The 16,832-nt window shown below is 47.8% G+C and overlaps 1 protein-coding gene across 3 annotated transcripts in view; it reads right to left on the reverse strand.

Moving 5' to 3' along the window:
* Positions 1-544: 544 nt before the first annotated feature.
* The window catches only part of LOC144113713 (protein-L-histidine N-pros-methyltransferase), a 181,642-nt gene continuing 165,354 nt past the window's right edge, over positions 545-16,832 (reverse strand). For all 3 annotated transcript variants that reach the window (XM_077646979.1, XM_077646980.1, XM_077646981.1), the window contains one exon: positions 545-3,182. In XM_077646979.1, the coding sequence (XP_077503105.1) occupies positions 2,525-3,182 (658 nt within the window). In that variant the 3' untranslated portion in view covers positions 545-2,524. The remainder of the gene's footprint in view (positions 3,183-16,832) is intronic.

A 16,832-nucleotide genomic window follows, 5' to 3' on the forward strand; every position in this document is an offset into this window, starting at 1 on the left:
AACACTGATCTTTTAAAATGCAAAGCGGTAATCGCACTGCTTGCAAGTAAACAGCCAATCTTGAGTGTTCTTGTCTGACGCTGCGCACGTGCTCGCCTAACAACCGCAGCCTGTCGTTGAGACAGCATCCCGTATGAAACCTCGCGCGATCAAGAAACATCACATAGAACAATGTCAGTAAGTTCCCAAACCGGGTGACGATGTGCACCGCTGCTGCGCCGTAGCAGCACGAGACTCCAGAACCCCCGTATGTATTGCAGGCCGTGTGTGCACAACACCGTCGCAGGCTGTGCGCTATAAAGATCGCCCTCCTTGTGCTTGGCAGAACATTCAACAGTTGTGCGTTCGTAATGTCGGCGTGTTCTGGCTGCGCTGAACTCACCAATTTCTTTCGGGCCGAGACAAGACCTTGCCTTGCAACGAGGCTGAGCCTCGAGAATGTGTTACGCCGGTACTGCAAAGCAATTAATACTTACGTCGACTCTAGAGCATAAGGGAGTTTTTTGCCACAGTGGCATGTAATGAATCTGACGTTGGTCACAAGTAGGGACTGCTTGCCAAGTTTATTCACTGTACAGGAGTTGAGCCATCGTTTTTCAATAACAAATGTATTCCAATACAAAGGCAGCTGGGAAAACAGCGTGAAGCCAATACGTCGAATGAAGACTCGTGACCGAGTCGAATTTGGGTCTGCGTCGGGAGAGATGAAACCATGGTGTATAGCAATGGCCCTTTGAGAACCTCTGTAAACACTGCCCTGGTATTTCACACCTTTTTTTTAATCATCAAATAGCCGCCCAGACCTTCGCCGCCCGGCGTAAGCACGAGTCTACAGCATGCGGTGCAGTTCAAGGCGTAAGCCTCTATAAATCACAACATCGGCATGAAGTAAGATTCAGTGGGTTTGATGGTTAGTAAGCCAAATATTTTGATACTAGCAAAAGGGATACTTTCAGTGTTTCCGGACCGACCGCCATCCTCAACTTTCCGTCGACTGCTTTCGGAAGTCTGCAGCTGTGACCACGCCTCCGGCGCCAAAACTTCTAGTAAAGGTGCACACAGTCAAGTCTGACAACTGAGCCTGGTTCTAGTAACGTCGTCATAGGCGACGCTAGGCCTATAGACGCCGAGCCAAAATATATAGCGCAACGTGTCACAAACACCGCTCTGGGGAATTGTCGGCACTTCCAGGTGACACGGATTCAGATGCTATCAATGAGGAAGCAACTGCTCTTTCGGGCAATAGACAGCCATTTTTTTTCTATCAAGGGCTGAAAACATCACTACTATACATGTGCGTTGAACTATTCGAGCTGTATTTTTTAGACAATGCGATAAGGTATAAAGGTACGATGTAACTTCAGTTCTTCTGGCTTCTGGCTTGGGTTTTCATGCACAACTGTCCTCTATTCCCAAGGATTCCCTAAGCGCTTATTGTGGCTTTTCACAGTCAAGTGTTTTTTATTGTGAACGGTTACCCCAAGCTTGCCGCCGTCATTCGGGAAGATGCAAGACTCCTTTCGAAGCCCTACATCACGGCGGCGGCCTTTAATTTTTTTTTTTTTGCTCAACGCAGCTAGTCTCCACTCCCGCCAGCGGCGGTTTCGCGCAGTGCATGTCCGTCGCCATCGCCTCTTCCGGCAAAAACCAATTTCAACCCGTTTCAACTGGGTTTGTTGTTACGACTGAACCAGTGACGCGATGGCGACCGAGGAGGCCACCACCGGAAAGAGCCCGTGGTCTTCCGCTCAAGTTTATGGTCTCTATACAATTCTCAGCGCGACAAACATTCAAAAACATATCATGCTTAGTCTTATAGAAGAGAGAAATACCGGTTTGATTTTATATTGGCCGGAAGCAACGATTCCAACGTCGAATTACGTATAGTTTTTGTGAGCGTACTACAGCATACGAACTGGCAATTGATAAGAACTGTAACGTCAAGTTAATTAGTAGCAGAACTACGACGTTGCTATGCTTGATTTTTGTAGCGGCCAGCGCATATGTACAGTGAGCGTAATATGTTAAAATATGCAACCAGCTTAACAAAAGCTCTCCCAACGCATAGGGCTCAACGGCGAAAAACGGTGCGATAAGCTATGGTGCCAACGGCAGCAAAAATGCCCTTGAATAACTCATAAAATGTTCCTCTAAAAAAAAAACAATTGAAAGAAGAAGCCCGTACGAGCACAGTTAAAAATAATGGTGCCGGTGCGCCCAGATTCACGCGCATGTTGCAGTGCCCCAGGTAAAAAAAAAAATGGATCCCTGATGCCCCCCATGCTTCCCTCGCAGCGTCGTAATACATTTGACAAGTAAAAATACGCGGATTCACCACTATCTTTCCTTTTCTTTGGTGTACCCTGCTGCTGTCATCTCGCAAGAAGAAAAAAAAACAGACAAAAAGAAAAAAAACACATCCAAAAACTGTCGCTGAAAAAGTAGCACTAAAGCACATGTGTCGTGTATTGCACAAAAATGTTAATGTCTGAGGAAGGTGGTGTTTCTAGAAGGAAGGACGGCGTCAGGAAGGGTCGTCGCCATGGGCATCGGCAGCTCTCAGCACCATAACTATGTCGTCCAGCCAGTAATAGGCCTGCTCGAGGTCGCCCTCGCAGAGGTAAGGAAGTCGGGTCCATGATTCCAAGATGAAACCGGCGGGCGCCATGACGTCTCTGTACAGCGACTCGACCTGCTGCTCCAGGGTTGAGCCGCGCACTCGGAGCACCTCGAGCGGCTTGGTGCCGCGTTTGCCCGCCTCCACGTACTGCGACAGCGGCAGCACGACCGCCAGAACCAGCCTGCCCGCGGGGCTCGTGAGCCGAGCCTTGAGCATGCGCAGCAGCGCCAGCGGCGTGTCGCATCGGTCCAACACGTTCAGGCAGCAGACCACGTCGTACAGCTGCGGCTCCCCGTCGTCGTCTAGGCCGGCCGGCCTGAGCGTGGCGGCGTCGAGCACCCTGAAGCCACGGCGGCTTAGGGTGCGGCGCATGGCCGGCGACTTCTCGGTGACGTCCACCTGGCAGAAGAGGGGCGCGATGGCTGCCGTTACGTTGCCGTCACCCGCACCCACGTCCAGAAGTGAGCTGAACAGCGGGGCAGCGGTAGACTCGGCGTCCAGCCGCAGGAGGCGCAGGAACTGGCGCGTCGAGAAGACGAACATGGAGCCACGCCCCAGGAACCTGCGAGCGGCGCAAGGGACGCTCAGAAAATGGCGAGCCTGTGGGCTGACAAGAGTGGATGCATTTCCAAGCACGCTGCCTCGGTGTGCTCGCGAAGTGGGGCCTATTTTTGTGGTTCAGAACCGCTGCCGGGTCTCCCAGCAGCAATGGTCACAAGAGCGCAGCGACGTTATCAACGAATAATTAAGTTTCATTGACAGGTATTCACATCAGTACAGTGACACTGGCAAATTTAAAGAGACTACTAACACAGGACCCGCATGGCTTTAAAGGGGCCCTGAAATTCCTACCTTGCTCCTCTTTTTCTACACTATTTGATCAGACTCGCTCATATTCCATCAAGGCAGATATAACGCCGCCATGACTCGCGCTCCCTGTGAAGAGGAGAGCCTATTATCAAGCGCATCGCCAAGGACAAGACAACTAAGTTCGTGAGGGTGCTGCTAAAAACATTACTAAAAAGGGGAACAGAGAAAACACAGGACAAGGTAGAGATGTATGTCGTTCACCTCTACCTCGTCCTGTGTTTGCGCTCCTCCCCTTTTTAGTAAGACAAATAAGTGCTCCTGCACTTAACTCATGACTCCCATGAATAGCTAAGCATCGCATGCACATGACTTGGTAATGCATGAGCGCGAATTCTGCCTCGCGCAAGTGCTGGCGCTGAACTCAGTGCATGCCGGAATGGGAGAGAATACCCCGGAAAAAAAAAAATATTGTGTTTCATGGCTCCTTAGAAAAAGCTTCGCCTGCGTCTCCCCGCTCCTTCCTGCCTTTTTTCGACATGGCAGCAGTCGGCTTTCTGGGGCAACAATGTCAGGGCAGTGGGATACAAGGCCGCAGCCCGTCATCCACCACTTTCTGTTTCAACTCGCTCTTTTCGCTCCTTACCGTAAGCCAGCTCGGCCCCTCTCCCCACCCACTTCCTCGTTTCTGAATCAGAAAGCCCTACCAAACTACAAGCAGCATTGAAGGACTCTGCTACAAGGTTGACGTTATCGGTTACGGTGCTAGCAGCAACTGGTCTGACGACTCAAGGGACCCTTTACATTACTGGCGAGGCCCCGAGTTACGCTATGCCATCCGGAGCCATGTGCAGGATTGTTAAACACGAAGAGGTAGCGCAGCAGAGTGCAGAAAGGCTGTGCGAAGAAGGAGCACACTGGTTTCTACCGCAGTTACTAAATATAAGTCACACTCACTACGAGTTCCATCACGTTACCGCTGGCGCAGAGTATGACAGCAGTAGGTTGGGATGCCAGCGAACGGTGCATAGCTGGCAGCGCATAAATGCATTGCTAATGAAAGCGGGAACTTTCGACGAAAAGAACTGTGCACTTTTCCTTTTAACTCTCTGCAGCGAAACATCTAAACTTTGTCGCGTTCGTTTTGAGCGCAAGATTTCAAAGCGAACAACAGTGTTGACATCGGGAGGAAGCATTGGCCATAAGACTAGCCGGTAGAAATCGCAGCGCGACTATAACTCGCATTTGTATAAGGTGAGGCGGCGGCATCATGGCGCCAGCAAGATACGGTGAGCATGGCGGTATCGGTATACTTAATTAAAAACGAACAAACACACAGAGTTGCCCGCTAACCACAGCGTGTAGCATTCTACTTGAGAAGAGAAGCAAAAAGGGCTGCTGCGAACAGTGCGTGCGTGCATACGCCAGAATAAAAGGTCACCAAAGCGCTTTCCGCGCAGCGCGGTAAACGAAAAAAAAAAAAGGAATCAACAAAAGAAGGATCTTTCATCTGGCCCTCTTTGAAATGTTTCCTGCAGGCAGGAGAAGTAAGGAAAGGAGATGTGGAGAACTGGTTGTCACGGCAACCACCTTACGGTCGCCATGGCAACGCAATCGTCCCGCAAGCATCACGCACGCAGGCTGCCTGGTGGCGCGTCCCCACACTTCAATTTGGTTCTCTGCTGCCTAGCTCTGAATGTTTGCCTGCCCGCCATCCACATTTGTTTTCGGCCCGCCGGTCGGGGGAAGGCAAGCGCATTTTCATCCCAGTTCACCGGTCACAAACACGCCGGAGATGCTCGCACGGGGCAGGAGGCGCGCGAGCTCTGACTCACGGACGATTCTTGTACGCCCGGCGCGCATCCAGAAATGCAAAGCGCACTCAATTCGATGAGAATTTCCGGCGACCAATCGCTGCCGCGGACTGGCGGCCGGACAAGGGCCCCTGCAGTCGCGGGGGCTTCGTTGTCAATCAATTCCTAACAACAGGTTCACGGCAACCAATGCAATATGCAAACATCTCTGACCGCGGCGGGACTATGTGCTTCCAGCCGTCAATAAAGGATACGGGTCTAACTCAAGACTTTGTTCCAGACGACGTCCTACATGCATTTGTTAAGGACAAAATCGAAACAAAAAATTTCTGGGCAAGCCTTCTTGATCCTGAAAAAGTGCAACTTTGCCAAGACTGGTTGCAACGCCATTCACATAGGCTTGTCAGCGACACAGCACAGTGCACTGCTCACGTAGCGGCGAACTATATTACTATCCGCGTTAAGTAACACTTTCACCAGGGCTGCTGATTCAGTAAATGTACATGAGTAGTACAAACTCTAGTACAAACATACCGTACCTTGCAATTTAAAATAATAGATCACCTTATTAATTAATGGCATACACAGCCACCAGAGAAATATTTAAAAATTGGAAGGGACGCTAAAGCTCTGCCTTCAGGGTATGACGCGATAGCGTAATGGGCTAAGTCCCATATATGCAGGAGGTCATTCTCTACTACGCATTCCTTAGCTGCCTATGTGCCATTAAACCCAACGCAAACACAAAATCTACTTTGGATTCATACATCCCTGGGAGTCCTCATACCACTCCTGGTGCAGTGGTGCAGCGGTTAAGCGATGCGCCAATGCCCTGCGATGGCAGGTGCTCCCAGCGGTGGGACTTGTGAGACACAGGTTGCTCTTCCCGAGCGACCAATCATGCCACCTGCCACAGTGCGCAGTTTGCTTACTACCCGGTGGGCAGGTTGTGATGACGCCGCAAGGTCACGCGACCAAGGTGCCCCCCCTGCTTCCTAGGTCGCCCCATGGGGACCACTTGCCAGAGCCATGCTAGTGATTTTTCCCGCACAACGCCGACGACGCGGACACCGAATTTTCTGGGGAACGGCGCCTTTAACGCTGTCGCGTTAAAATCCGATGTCGATGTTTTTTTTTCTATGCGGCGAAGAAGCGCAACATGTGCGTTGTTTTAAAGAAACGTAAATCTACGAGCTGCACTTTAGAGTGCCTTTTAGGGATTGAAGAGCGCGCGTTGTTGCAATTGATGTAGCCTTTGTTCCCAATTACCCCCTCCCCACGTCCTTCAAACACGCACATACTAAAAGTACAACTTTTCTTCAAGGATCTGCATATTTTTCCTAAACGAATCTATAGTTGAAGATTTTTGCATCTCCAATGAAGTTCTAAGCTCCATAAAAGTTAGAACGGGAGACTTAGAAAAATTGAATTGAAAAATGGTTTTGAGGAAAAGAAAGACGCAGTAACTGTCTCAGTTTCGGTGGACACCTTAACCGCGCCGTGAGGGAAGAGATCAAGGAGACAGCGAAAGCAGGGAGAGTAAAAGAGGGGCCATAGTGGAGGGATCTGGACAAATTTTACCACCTGGGGATCTTCAATGTGCACTGACATCGCACAGCACATGGGCGATTTAAACTGCTGGCGATGGAAAATGAGCCACACTATATATGGCCGAAAAACTCAGCTTTGTGGCCTCTATATCTTTGGTAAACACTCTACAGTACGCACCACTTGGTGTTGCTTGTATTTTAAGGTGACATTTCTTAGAAGCCTCTCGTCCTGTTCATCACAAAGCTTACACTTTCTCACAACTCAAGTTCGCGGCATGGCAGTGGCTAGACTTCGCCATACCTTGACGTGCAAGCGTGCCGGAAGGAAATAGCCATTATTGTGAACTGTGATGTTCAGTGACATCGCAGGGGTTACACTGGGCCTAAATATTTACTTCAAGCAAACTGTATAGTTTTTGGAGGCGAAACGGTCAAAAACGCCAGTAAGACAATTTCGACACATCTGGGAATAAGCTGAAAAGTCTATGAAAAGAACAGAATACCTTATCACACAGATGTACGGGCGTCGATTTCTTTTTTTCAGTATTTATAGATGGCAGTATTTCAAGCTGGCAGGTTACCGGCCGTTTTAAAAAACTGCATCCGTAGTAAAGAACTGAAGTGTTACACACAATTGAGCTAGTTGGTAAGATAATGTGGAAAATAACAGCGCAGAGAGACAAAATAGGAAGCAAAGAACGGACACCACAAACGCTTGTGGGGCTTTTGCTTTGTATTTCGTCTGTCCATGGTGTTATTTTCCCGAGCCCCTATAAAAAATAACAATCCTTTAAAAATTTGTTTGCTTCAGCACAGAAGAATAACGCACGATCGCGAGCAGTGCTACAACAGGAGCTATGTTGGTTGTGCATAATTATTACTGTTTATCCACCGTTCTCACTGTTACTGCGTTTGTGCCTACCGTTCCAAGTGTCGAATTTCACTGGTGCGCAGAAAGAATGCTCTATTGCAATCCAAATTTAAGGGGACGCTAGCATTAGGGAAAAAAATGTACCTCGGTGAGCTCCTATAAACCAGGCGCCTGAAATCTGTCAAGGTATGAGGGGACGTACATGCTCTATCCACTGGTAACAATACCACTCGTCTGGGTCACGAGGTAGAGCTACAATTCACTTTTTGTCCGTGAACAGGTGTCCCGTAGACCTTTGACCGCGACAGTATATATAATTTAAGCTTTAGAGATCGTTCAAAGGTGTCTTCGATTTGGCTGCACTTTCTGCACCAGTTCAAGGAGTGCAGCACCTTCGCATTCGTTTTGCCAGTGCAGCGCGTGTCCGCTGCACTTCCTCTTCGTTTTGCAAAAGTGCCACCCTAGTGCGGCACGAGTTCTTGGCTGGCTTGCACTCTCGGAATTGGAAGTGCAGCTGTAGTGCAGCAACGTGGCGGCGCCCATGTGTAGATCGGAGGAAACATAACTGCAGTCGTAATGAAATGACAGTTCTTTCTTGGAAGGAGGAGATGGATAGCTGTTCATGGCATCAGAATTGTAAACCGAAGCATTCAAGTCGAGTCCCATGGGAAGCATTTCAGCACATATTCGTAAACCGTCTGCTTGTATGGGTGCAACGACTTTTTTTTTTTTTCTCAGTAAAACGACGATTTCCTGGGGCTGGTTCACAGCAACACTTCACTGTGATTTGCTACTGGAAAATTTTTTACGTGGTCCGGGATTTCGGCGGCCGTTGATTTCGGTGGCACGCAAAATTTGGTGGTGGCGCCAAGGCTAGCAGACGACCAGGCCTGCACTCGACCATTCGTTTTGGAAGGAGCCAGTGCCAAGCTACACTTGAACTCCCTGAACTGACACTGCCCGCTCGCTGCACCGCCGCTGAACTTCACGGAACTAGTGCAGCGAGTGCAGCTAAATCGAAGGGACCTAAAGACTTCTAGACATTTCTATGCCTTCACTGGCAGTGACACAGTGCGCGGCGCTGCAGAGGCTCGGTATACAGTCCCGGCTGCGCACGGCGAAGAGAAATAAATGCCACACACACACACACAAAAAACCAGCACATTCACAGAGGGAAAAACAAGAAAAGCAAAGCCGAGAAAAGTGCTCCATTTTGAATCGCGCGCGCGTCGTATTGCCCCTTGCCAAGGGAAGAGGTCGCTACGATACCGCAAGCTGACGGCGCATCAGGCATTGTCACTGCAACCGATGCAGTCACGCAGGGTGAGCGGAGAGCGTCGTCAGAAACTGAAGTCAAGCATCAGTGTGCACAGAAGAAAATTATATTTGTGAATTAAAATCATGAAATAACGTTCATGCGCAACGTAACCGCGCGGATAATTTCAACAAAATCCCTAACACACATAAAAAGAAAATGTTTCTTGAGAACGGAGTTCGAAACATTCCTTGCGCTTACATTCGTTCTAACGCGGAAGCAAAAATGAAAAAGCAATTAATTTCCTTTTCATTGCATTGTTTCGCGGACACAGTAATTTTGTCCGCGTTGTAACGAAAAACAAAAGTGAAAAAAAAAATGAAGCAGAAACCACGAAAAAAAAAAAGAATGGGCTATATTACATTATAGAATACAAGAGAGTGCTAGTTCTGTTGACATTTTCCCGAACACATTTTGGCCAATTCCTTTTTTTTTGAAGCGCCCAACCAACCCGGAATTTTGAACTTGAAGAAAATAATTATAGAAAAGCAGCTAATATGCGCGAGGATAAAGCGGCGCTCTGCACTGTGATAGATCAGGCGAGGATGCAGGGGGTTGGTATAATGACGTCAACGACATCAATAAAAAGAGACGCCTTCAAATTAAGTGTATATTTTAGAAGTCTCGGGCTTTTGTCAAATAACATAAAATGTACTCTCAGAATGTTTACAGCGAAAAATGACTACCGTAATTAATTATACCAGCGGATAACCAGAGCCGTAAGTGGCCTGTCCTTACAGGCAGATTTCTGTAACTATAGGTACGCGTATTTCCTGCTGAGCGTACACTGTTTCCCAATTATGCGTATTTTCGCTTCACTCCCAAGCAGCCTGTTGAATTCAAGACCTGACGGAAGACCCGACATCACGCTTCCTTTGGATGCCTCGGTGAAACAGCTCACAAAGGTACCGTAAAGAGTTTTATGCTTAAAATAAACGAGTTCCGCAGCCACACGTGCTGTTCTAAAGTACTGATGCAGCATGTATGCCAGTTCACACGGTTAACTTTCAGCTGCGTGATACATCTACAACCTTGATAGCTTTTCAGCGGAGACAATTTGCAGCGCGACAGAGAAAAAAATCCACTAAAGTGCGTTAACAGAGAGTTTTGGTCCAAGTGAGACTCCCGACACGGGTGCTGACGCGCTGCGGTTCCGAGCCAATACAGGGCGCCTATCTTAACTGAAATCCCAGGCTGTTAGCACTTTATAAAGTTAAAATATTTGCTGATCAGGTCTGTGTTTCCTACCCAGCTTCTTGTTCTCCCGAGCTCAACGCCTTTTCTTAAATTTTATTCTAAGGTCTTCATCAAAACTCCCAAAACTACAGGAAACTACGGCGAAAATATTCATGACATTGAACGAATAGTTAGCCCACATAGTGGAGAGAACGTGGAGTCTGGAAGGTAAGTTATGCATATACTCCATTCCACGAATACAGCGCGACGAACGGGACAGAACACAGTACTCCATATACCCAGTAAGAGTGCACTTTGTGGCGTGCTTGTCGTTTTGAAAATATTCTCGGATAATTTGAAACCATTCAGCGAGGTACAAGAAGCGTACGGCATGCTTGTTCGCTCGTCGCAGGCGGCAATTGTTGGTGCACTGTTTGCGAAATATTTAAGAGTATTTAGTTCTCTGGATGCGTCAAACCGGGAATAGATTTCGCCGCTGCTTGCACTGCGGCTGACGCATATTCGTTTGTGTTTATTCCTTGGTATCCTAATAAAGTTTGAGGGGGCTTATCGTTGGTTTCTCTTCCTTGTGGTCACGCTGATCTCGTTATCTGCACTGTGCATATCAGGGACAAGACAATGACGAGAACACTCTTCCCTGATTTGAATTGGTGCCGCCTGTAAACACGGATTGACGGTGAAATGCAGCTGTTTCTGAGTCGGTGTAGTGACGGTAATATTTTATCGTGACCTGAGCCCGCTTCGTCAAGCTGCCGGGTTCTTAAAAAAAATACACCTTTTCGCAGTACCGTACGTAATTCGCGGATGGGGGACATTATTTCCGTAGGAAGCAGCATGCGTGTAGTTCCCTGATAGGCAACATCTTGGGACAAGCGCTTGCTCATCTGCATATCAACCTTTCGCACCACGGGTTAAAAAAAAAAGTTCCACAAGCGCCAATAAAGCGGGGTCAGTTCTTAGACGGTGCTTGCCCACTGCTGTCGAAATAGCGCTGAACGGGAAACCGATGAGCCAATAGCGGCCAATAGAGAAACCACGTCACCAAGCGTAGTTGCAGGATTCCGCGAGTGGTGCAGCCACGTGTACTTCACTTTCACGCAATTTTCTGGCTTATCAAGGCTCTGTTTTTGGAAACAATGACATTTGCTATCACGCGACACTAACCTGTCAATATAGCTGGACTCAGAATTTCACTTAATGCCCCTTTAACAGCTGTACTGCGCCCCACACTTCGCCCATTCAGTACCAGGTCAATGACAGAGTTCGCAGACCGCAGTGCACCGCGGTGCATTTTGTGCACTGCTACGCGAAAATTGGCATACAAAATACTGCGGAGAAAAAATACATAGATGCAGCTGTTACGGGCACACCTGCCATGCAAATAAGCATTTTTTTCGTCGCGTGACGTTGGGACAGGGAAACAGTGTTGAGAACTGCTATACGAATCTATGGACTTTAAATGCTGCGGTAAATTGTGCAGTTCGCGGAAAAAATAAAAAAAGAACACGGTAATAAGTATGCTGTGATATGGCATGGTATGGCATGGTATGGTATGGTATGGTATGGTATGGTATGGTATGGTATGGTATGGTATGGTATGGTATGGCATGACATGGCATGGTATGTGAGGTTTTAACGTCCCGCAGCTGCACGTAGGCTATGAATGACGCCTTGCTGGAGGGCTACCTTCGCAGTGATTTCCATTAGCCGAAGTTCTTTAACGTGCACGCCGCCTTTTCTGGAGCAACAAAAAGGCACGACCATCTCGCTGTTTAGCTCTCAACAGATTGAAAGACAGTACTGTTGCGTGCAGTGCACGGCGGAAGCCGGCGCATTGGTCGCTTCTGGCGCAGAAAATTACGCTGTTTTAGCATGAGTTGCCTTCTAACCTAGAAATCGCTGGCTTTAAACGAGCGCTTAGCACCACGAATCCAGTTAAGATACGACTGAACGGCATGAATGCGCCTGTGTACCAGGTGTAACGCCCACAATTCTTTTTGACATTCAGTGGGACATTAAAAATACCACTGGAAATTTGGCATTTCAGCGCAGTCCAGTCAGACCGCGATTCGCTCGGCCAAAATACGTCTGAACTTCAGATGGAATTCACCCAGACTACAGTTATGTCCCTTATTCTCATTCTGAGGACACACAATTTTCGCCACATTTTCTAGTCTGCTTGCCACCTGTACAAAGGCAGCTGGAATCTTATATATCCGTTTGGACGGCGCCACCTCACAAAGGTTGCATGCTCCGGAACAAGAGCGTAACAGTGCGAGCCGACAATTTTGTCGGGCCCTCATGACTATTAAAAAAAGAAAGGAAACTTTCACACAGGTTTTCCGCCAGTCCTTAGCATTACTGTTGCATCTCTGGCGTAGTGAAGCTTTCAGCTTCTGAAGAAATTATCGCTCAAAAATATCTTTCCTCAAATATCATTTTCACGTATGCGCTGGTTAACGCCGCGGGACTGTTCGTTAATTGTTAATTAGCACAATTTAAATTCTGGATGCTTCGGTAATCCCAGTTTGGACTGATGCAAAAAAAAAAAAAGCCAGCCCCTCAGAAACAGTAGCTACCCCTAAGGGCTCTCGAAGGCGGGAATTACATAGGAGAACGGAGCTTTTACGGGCCAGAAAAGCAAAATGATTAAGTATGGGTGTCGCCATCGTCGGCCGATTTCACAAGTAAACTGCATGCGTCGACGGTTACTTCAAAAGGATCTCAGAGGCTATGCGGACACAGCAATTCTCTACAAAACGGAGATCACAGAGCCCTTTCCAGTGATGACGTCACGAGCGGCGGGGAAATTTTGAAATTAAATTTTTTCAGAAATAAATGCGTATTTTGCTGCTGGACAAACATCAACATACCCAGAAAGAGCCACATAATATATTTTCACTTAAAACAAAATGAGACGGAGTTGTCCTCAGTGTAACGCTCCTAACCTGCCCACGGGATGCCGTAGTGGACAGCACAGGTATAATTTCAACCGTCTGAGGTTCTTTAACGTGCAACGATATCGCACAGCATACGGGTTGTCTTCTGCATTCCGCCTCGATCGTAATGCAGCCAAGGCACCCATCTTCAACGTCTGCCTCGGAACATGACATACAAGAATCGGGGACATGAAATGGCTATCACCACTTCAGCTTATCTTTAGGGTACAGCATATAGTTTCAAAAACTTAATCCGGCAAAGAACGTGCATGCAGAGTCATGCAGTAGGAAATTTACAATGTCTACGCTTGGTGCGCAAATCGCAAAATTCAGCGATAGCTAGCGCAAACGCAGCCAGTTTTATTTTTTTTTAAATCTCTGCCCCCTCCCCCTTTCACCTCTTCCCTAATCCCTTCCCTCACGTTACGGCGGTTCAGGTGTCCACCCACTGCAAGACTGCTACCGTTTCCTTCTGTTGTTTCTCACAGCATTTGCCCAACAGTTGTACATAAACGTTGAATATGAAATAACTCCAGTCTCAATGTTAACCAACCACTCTGTATTTCCATCTCGCTTAGTGTTTATTTTATGCGCTGAATGTCTTGCGCTCTCGACTGGGAGCAAGAAGGGCGCAGACTCTTTGTCAGGCATCAATTTGCCTTTTGGTCTGCACCCTAGGCAACTGTACCATACGTTGTCTGAACAAAACTCTTTAACTCTTTAACTGTATTTATAAGCCCTAGGCAGGCGCTCCGTGGCTTCGGCAGAGCGAGGACGCCCGTGCCTCGAGCGACGCCATGAGCCAAGTGTGAAGCGTCATCAGTGCGGACAGGCGATACTGCTATCGCCAAATTTCCCGCAGTGCGCAGTATGGCGTAAACGTTGTCAAACTCTGCCTGTGAAATGTGTGGCACAGACTCAGGGATCTTATCGGGCACATCACTACAGCGCGTGCTCCCTGTGTGCGAACCGCCGCATGTTTGCGGGCGCTCGCATCCCGGCTACGTGCAGCGTCCGAGAGGCATTTATAAGCGTTTGGCGGCGTCCTATGACTGCCCACCTAATGACGACAAAGGTTGCACAAAGCGCGAGGCTCGGGGTACGTGCAGGTGGTGGTCATGTCATGTCGGGTGAGCGTCACTCCCTGCCCCTCACGCTGTAGCAGATGACGTACGAATAGCAATTCTCGCCGTAGCATTCGTGGACCTCGATAAAGCAGCTGATCAGAGGTACAAAAGACGGTAAGCACATCTGTCAAAACACGTTTTTTTTTTTTTACGCGATAGCGATACAGCTCGTTCGGTCGAAAAGCCGACGGCGTAGTCGGCACCGCGTGTCGAGAAAAATCGGGGCTGCGTAAAAAAAAAATTGTATCATGGTAATTAGTGGTTCTAATGATTGATCACTTATTGGTGTGTGTGATAGGTGATGACGAGTTAATGAAATCTTTGTAATGGATGGATTAAAGAAATTAAAAATTATAGAATTGGAAAAAAGAGGTTCAAAGGTGTCAAACTACTCAGAATGAAAAGGCAATGCATGATGATGCTAATTAAGCAAAGGTAGTGTGTAATTGAGAAAAAAGAAAAATGCGTTCAAAGGTGTCAAACTGCTCAGAATGGAAAGCCTATCCCAATACGCTACCGCGTATACCCTTAGGTCGGGGCTTAAGAGTCCTCTCCAATTTTTTCCAATGTTTTTGCAAGTGTTTGCGAGGACAAACATGGCGCACAGGAGACAGTGACAATATTAAAAAAAATTACAGCTTTGTTTTTATTTCGAACAGACAAAACATGCGTCAGACATCAAAGCAAATTGACTGCGCAACAGCGCCACTCAAGCCAGCGAACAGCTGTACAGTGTGCAGTTCCATGCACATCTGGCACTTAAAAGGAGCACACACCAGAGCGTCTCACAGCGTACGATTTAATGTAACATTGTATCTCCAGTTCAGTAGCTAACGGTTTCGCACAGCTATGACCATGAAAGTGAATACAAATTTATTGCAATGGAAAGCTGAACTCATGCGTGTTGAAATCTAGAGCAGGTGCCTTGGATTGCAATTTCGAAAACACTATCTTAGAGCATTCGATTATCAAACGAAAAAACAAAGGAGGAAAAACAGAGAACAGGCGAACAGAAGAAATACGTCAATAAAGAAGTTAATGGGCTGAGTGCAAATATCCAGGAACAAATAAGTAACGAATTGGCGACTATAGCAGGGAGAAAAATCTCGTTTATGCCAAGAAATTGAGCCAAACAAAAACAGTTTGCCGCAGCCATGACGGTCACGCACGCCAGCACTGCTTCTGCGCTCCGTCGCCTGACTGATATTGGCGCGAAGAAGCGGCGTTGCCATTTGCCGAGGGCGTCATCAGGCTCAATCGCCCCATAGCGTGATGGCGGTATTAAACTTCCGGGTGACTTAATTTGCATCGCCCGATACGTTTCCGTGCACCGGATTCTCATTCCCGCGTCGCCCAACGAAGGAGCGATCGCATGCAGCGGAAAGGGCGGGGAGAAGACACCCACCGCAACGTTTACGGGAAGCAATGAGAGGCGGCCTCTTTTGCAGCGTTGAACTACACTTGGAGCCGAATCCGGAGTTTTGACAGATGGCGCTCGCACGCTGCGGGCGGCTATTCGAGGCCAGCTCAAAGCAGGCCAGCTTGTTTGCCGCTCAATGACGAAAAAATATTGGCCTGCGAATGCCGTTTTGCACTATTGGCAGCAGGAGCCCCTGCGGCGATAATTCTAGACACAAAGAAAAAAAGCGCTGTGCCTATCACAGTTAGGTCACGCAGGTAGAAAAGTGCGTTAGTAAAATTTTAAGCATTGCCGTGGAATGGCCCAGACTTTTGGGTTCAAGTAATGCATGCAGGAACCAAAGGAGTTCAACAAGACAAGTTGTTGCGCGAGTTGGTAATGGTATCCCATAACTGTAGCGCGACGGATGAGATACAGAGAAGAAAGAGCATGGGCACAGCGCTGTGTTGGGTCCTTCCTTCTGTGCATCATCAGTTGCGCTTTAGTTATGGAACTCAAGGACGTAGTCCGTGTTGGCATTGTGTGTCAAGCAGAACCGTGCAAGTACCGCTCACTTTTAAATAGAGCAGGAAAAAAGCATTGCAAAATAAAATCGAATTAAGGCAGCAAAATCGGAGTAAAAGATCACAATTTCTTGGTCAACGCACGCACGCACGCACGCACGCACGCACACGCACACGCACACACACACACACACACACACACACACACACACACACACACACACACACACACACACACACACACACACACACACACACACACACACGACTACGCGTACAACTGTTTTTTTTACTCCGTTTCAGCTTTGTCGGTCACTATCATTGAAACATTAAGCAATTCCGCGCATTTTCACGTCACGATACGCCACTGACGTCACTGTCCTTTATATAACCGCCAAGCCGTTCTGTCAGAGATAGAAAGGTCACGTTGAGGGCAATTTCGATAACATTTTTAAATCCCGCGCGTGTAGGCATACATGAAAGAGAATGTTTATGAGCCCGTTCTGAACCGCGCCCGTCCAAAGCCGCGTTTCTTGCCACGGACAAGACACTAGAAAAAATTGCATTTGAAAGTAGCTCAGGAAAACAAACAAATAAACAGAATACCATAAAAGCGCGACAGCAGAATGAACCAAAAAGTTATATATATATATAGGCTTCAGACTCCCG

Source organism: Amblyomma americanum, chromosome 1, assembly GCF_052857255.1.
Source record: "Amblyomma americanum isolate KBUSLIRL-KWMA chromosome 1, ASM5285725v1, whole genome shotgun sequence".
In the NCBI taxonomy this organism is placed as follows: domain Eukaryota; kingdom Metazoa; phylum Arthropoda; class Arachnida; order Ixodida; family Ixodidae; genus Amblyomma; species Amblyomma americanum.